Consider the following 4416-nt stretch of genomic DNA (forward strand, 5'->3'; position numbering starts at 1 on the left):
ACACCATTTCGAGCGTGGCCGTTTTCGTGCGGGTGACACGTAAAAGCACCCACTACACTCTCTGAGTGGTTGGCGTTAGGAAGGGCATCCAGCTGTAGAAACTCTGCCAAATCAGACTGGAGCCTGGTGTTGCCATCCGGTTTCACCAGTCCTCAGTCAAATCGTCCAACCCATGCTAGCATGGAAAGCGGACGTTAAACGATGATGATGATGATGATGATATATATATATATATAACCTCACAGAGGCAAAGTGGTTGAGCTTCTTTCAAATGTTGGGCCTCACAGAGGCAATAACCAAGACATTTTTGGCATTATGTTGTGCTTAAGAAGACCCATCAAGCCAAGTCAAATCGTAGTCATGACAGATACCAGTGTCATGCGAATGGCACCCATACCAGTGGCATATAAAAGTACCTTTTGAGCATTGGGCCTCACGGAGGTAAGGACTGAGTTCATTTGGCATTATGCTGTGCTTGAGAAGACAACCCATCAAGCCAAGTAAAACCACAAATGGCACCCATGCCAGTGGCACGTAAAAGCATCCATTACGCTTTTGGAGTAGTTGGCATTAGGAAGGGCATCCAGCAGTAGAAAACCATGTCAAAACTGACTGGAGTCTGGGGCTGCCTTTCAGTTTGCTAGCCCTGGTCAAACAGTCCAACCCATGCCAGTATGGACAATGGACGTTAAATAATGATGATGAATATGAGAGGTTTAGTTCACTGATGATCTAAACCAATAGGTATGCTGTGTAAGTGTTATAATTGGTCATCTGTTAGGCTCCAAGGTCACAGCTGAGGCTGGAGCTAGGGATCTGTAGTAGGCTTCCGATTTAGCAGGAGAAGGAAAACAAAACCAAGGCAGGACGAGTGTCTCAGGTCATTTAGAATATTTAATTAGAGTAAGGTGAATCCTTTTTTGATTCACCTTATTCTAATTAAATATTCTAAATGACCTGAGATTATATATATATATATATATATACACACACACACACACACACACACACACACACACACACACACACACATAAATACACATATATATAGATATATATATATATTTATTTACTATTTCTTTATAATTATATAAATGGTCTTGCTTCCTTTTTGTTTCATCCACACTATGTGAGTTTTGTTTGTTTCACATAAATAAATTGGATGGGATTCAAATTAACATTTGAGATTTATGAATATTCAGTGAGGAGTGAATTTGTATAAATGTGTGAGAACTGTCATTTGGGACCAGTTTATATATCTGTTCCCATCCTAGACAGTAAATTCTTTCGTTTATAATATTTCTTTTTCTTTCATATTGTAATTAGTAAGTAATAATGACTTCAGTTACAGGTTTCCACTTGGCCAGTCCGTGGTTCACTGTATTTCTGATATGAGAGTGACAAGAGAATGTTTGTTAATTAGTGTAGAGCAAATATCACAAACACCTTTCCTTGAAGAGTACCAGACTCTTTGCTTTATTTTCTTATCAATGTTCTCTCACACATGCACATACACACATTGGTGATAAACTCACACCTTCACACACACATACACACACATTTGATAGGCATCAGTACAGTTTCTGTTTACTGAATTTTATTCATGAGGTATTGACTAGCCTAAGACTATAACAGAAGACCCAAGGTGCCATGCTGTGGAATTAAGCTTTGAACCATGTGGTTGCAAAGCAAACTTCTTATGCATGTGGGCCATGCTTGTGCTTATTTTTGTATATTATTTGTCCATTTTGTTTAACATCGATTTATCCATGTTAGCATGCCATAGATGGGAATAGGTTTGGAAAGATGGGAATTTTTCCAGCTGGACACACTTGTTGCCATCTCTTACCTGTAAGGGATTTTTTTTATTCCCAGAGAATCTGAAAGCTCAGCGCAAATGTATGATTTGTTGACATTTCCTGTTAAGAAGTTTCACCAGTAGTTGCCTAAATGTAAACGGTGACATCACAGTTTGTAGCTGACTTCCAAACATTGATGTCAGTTCAGCATAGTTTTGTAAACATTCACACAGACGTGCACACACGAACTCATTACTGTTAGTAAGAATATCCAGCCATAAATTGTACCAAAGCAATTTTCCAGTTCGTTGGGTCCTGTTGAACTGTCGAACCCATACTAGTATGGAAGATGGATGTTAAATGATGTTGATGATGACAAACTTCCTTTCAATTTCCATCCACCAAAATGTAGAGACTGCAAAGGTTAATGGTGCTGTCCTTCTCTCTGTTTATTTCATAGAATACTAACAGTTCGTTGATTAATCGAGACCATTTCAAGTATATAAACCATTATAATTTGTCAATAGGTATAGTATATGTAAAATATCAACTGTTAGAATACATGTAATATATTTTACTTGGAATAAATGTTGTTTGCAAGGATGTCTTAGTGCCATCTCAGTGCTTTCATATTGACAGACATAATGCATAGAATTTTTAGAGAAATTTTAATTTTCCTACTATTAATATTGACATTTGAAGTGTAAAGTTGAGGCTTTCATTGCTCAGGGTTGGCCTTGTATCTGCACAATGGTTGCAGGCCTATGCAAAGTTTATGTTTGGAAACAACTATTGTTCATGCAGAAGGTCTGCTTTCTCCAAACCAGGATGTTGTCCAAGTGAATGGCAGGGAATAAACTCATCTGGTACAAATATTACATAACATTTTGTCCAAAACTCTGCCAGATCCATTGCTCTGGATTAGTTCTTTGTTTAAGTGTGTGGTTACAGCTAAGAATCAAAATTGGGCAAACTACTTGGCTTACCAGGAGAACACCTCTTCTCTGAAGTACTTGACTATAATGGAAGTCTACATCTGCTCTGTAATAACTTGTAGGAATATTTGGGCCTGCCATTCTGAACTAACAAAACAGATGTCAATTATACAGTGTCATTTCTGTTTACATTCATGGGGAATCATAACTATTATAAACTGGGTGCTGTCTATGTCAGGGGTGGGGAAACTTTTTAGTGCGGTGGGCAAGAATTTACAAAGAAAAAAGGTCTGCAGGCAGATCACAAGTTCTAATTCTTATATCTGTGTAGATCTTGTATATATATATCTATGTATAATTTGATATACATTAATAAAGATAAGTTTAACACATTAAATTATTGTGTAGCATCTTCATTAATGCCGTCACTTAATTTAGGAGATTCATATTACTTATGAGGTTTCTATATTTTTCAGCAAGAGTGTAGTTGGGTCTCAAGGGGGTGGTACAAATCTAGCAATATGTGTTTTATAGTGTAAACAAAATTTCAATTCAGATGGCAATTACTGGACGATTTTCTGTTTGAGTCTAACTGTTTCAAGTCGTAGTGGAAATGTGACCTATGTCGCAAATAGGCATACAAATATTGTTGAAAAATTTACTATATTTTATACATACCAGTATATCAACCTGCGGGCAAAATAAAATGGGCTTGTGGGCGCAATTGTGCCCACAGGCTGGGGTTTCCCCACTCCTGGTCTATGTGTTGAGTTATTACTACTTTAATTCATCATAATAAATTTGTGAAAACACTTGGTTGTTTGTTGTAGGGAAAGATGGTGTCTAAAACATTCAACTTCATCCAGCGGGGTAATCGAAACAGCTTCTATGTGCTGGATAAAAAACATTGGTGGAATACCCGACGTAAACTTGACAAAAATATGGAGGTAAGAACTTAATTTTCTGATACCTCTGCTCCTTTTTTTTGTCATCACTTTTAAATTTAGTATATTTCTTTGTGTTATTGACAACAAAAAGAATATATTTAAGTATTTTTCATTCTGTCATGCTTGTATAAACAAAGTCTTCCTTTTTCTCATGTTTATAGCTGTGTTCTATGTTGAGTTTAGTTACAAACAGTTTTCTTTTTATTTGCAATAACATTTTTAAAAACAGTTTTAGATATGATTGAAGACAACCCATGAGTTATGGTTTCTCTCTACTCTTGATCTTGGTGGGACGGGAGTGCTTATGACCTACAAACAGGTCATAAACACTACCCTTCCTCTGACTAAGCTTTATATAAAAAAAAATACTAAAACTCAAACTGTTCTTCAGTTTTCAGTCATTTCTGTTCCACACTAAGAAAGCAAAATGTATAATGATAAGTGAAGATGCCTTCATTTTTGCTTTATTTTATCTCTTCAATTCTATTTCTCTCTTCTCTTGTTCATCATCATCATCATCATCGTTTAACGTCCGCTTTCCATGCTAGCATGGGTTGGACGATTTGACTGAGGACTGGTGAAACCGGATGGCAACACCAGGCTCCAGTCTGATTTGGCAGAGTTTCTACAGCTGGATGCCCTTCCTAACGCCAACCACTCAGAGAGTGTAGTGGGTGCTTTTACGTGTCACCCGCACGAAAACGGCCACGCTCGAAATGGTGTCTTTTATGTGCC

The 4416-nt window shown here is 37.2% G+C and overlaps 1 protein-coding gene across 1 annotated transcript in view; it reads left to right on the forward strand.

The window, feature by feature from the left end:
- Positions 1–4416, forward strand: part of LOC106869135 (uncharacterized) — a 70862-nt gene that overhangs the window by 42165 nt on the left and 24281 nt on the right. The window contains exon 18 of the mRNA XM_014914710.2: positions 3565–3681. Coding sequence (XP_014770196.1) covers positions 3565–3681 — 117 coding nt within the window. The remainder of the gene's footprint in view (positions 1–3564; positions 3682–4416) is intronic.

The sequence above is a fragment of the Octopus bimaculoides genome, chromosome 3, assembly GCF_001194135.2.
Source record: "Octopus bimaculoides isolate UCB-OBI-ISO-001 chromosome 3, ASM119413v2, whole genome shotgun sequence".
Lineage (NCBI taxonomy): Eukaryota > Metazoa > Mollusca > Cephalopoda > Octopoda > Octopodidae > Octopus > Octopus bimaculoides.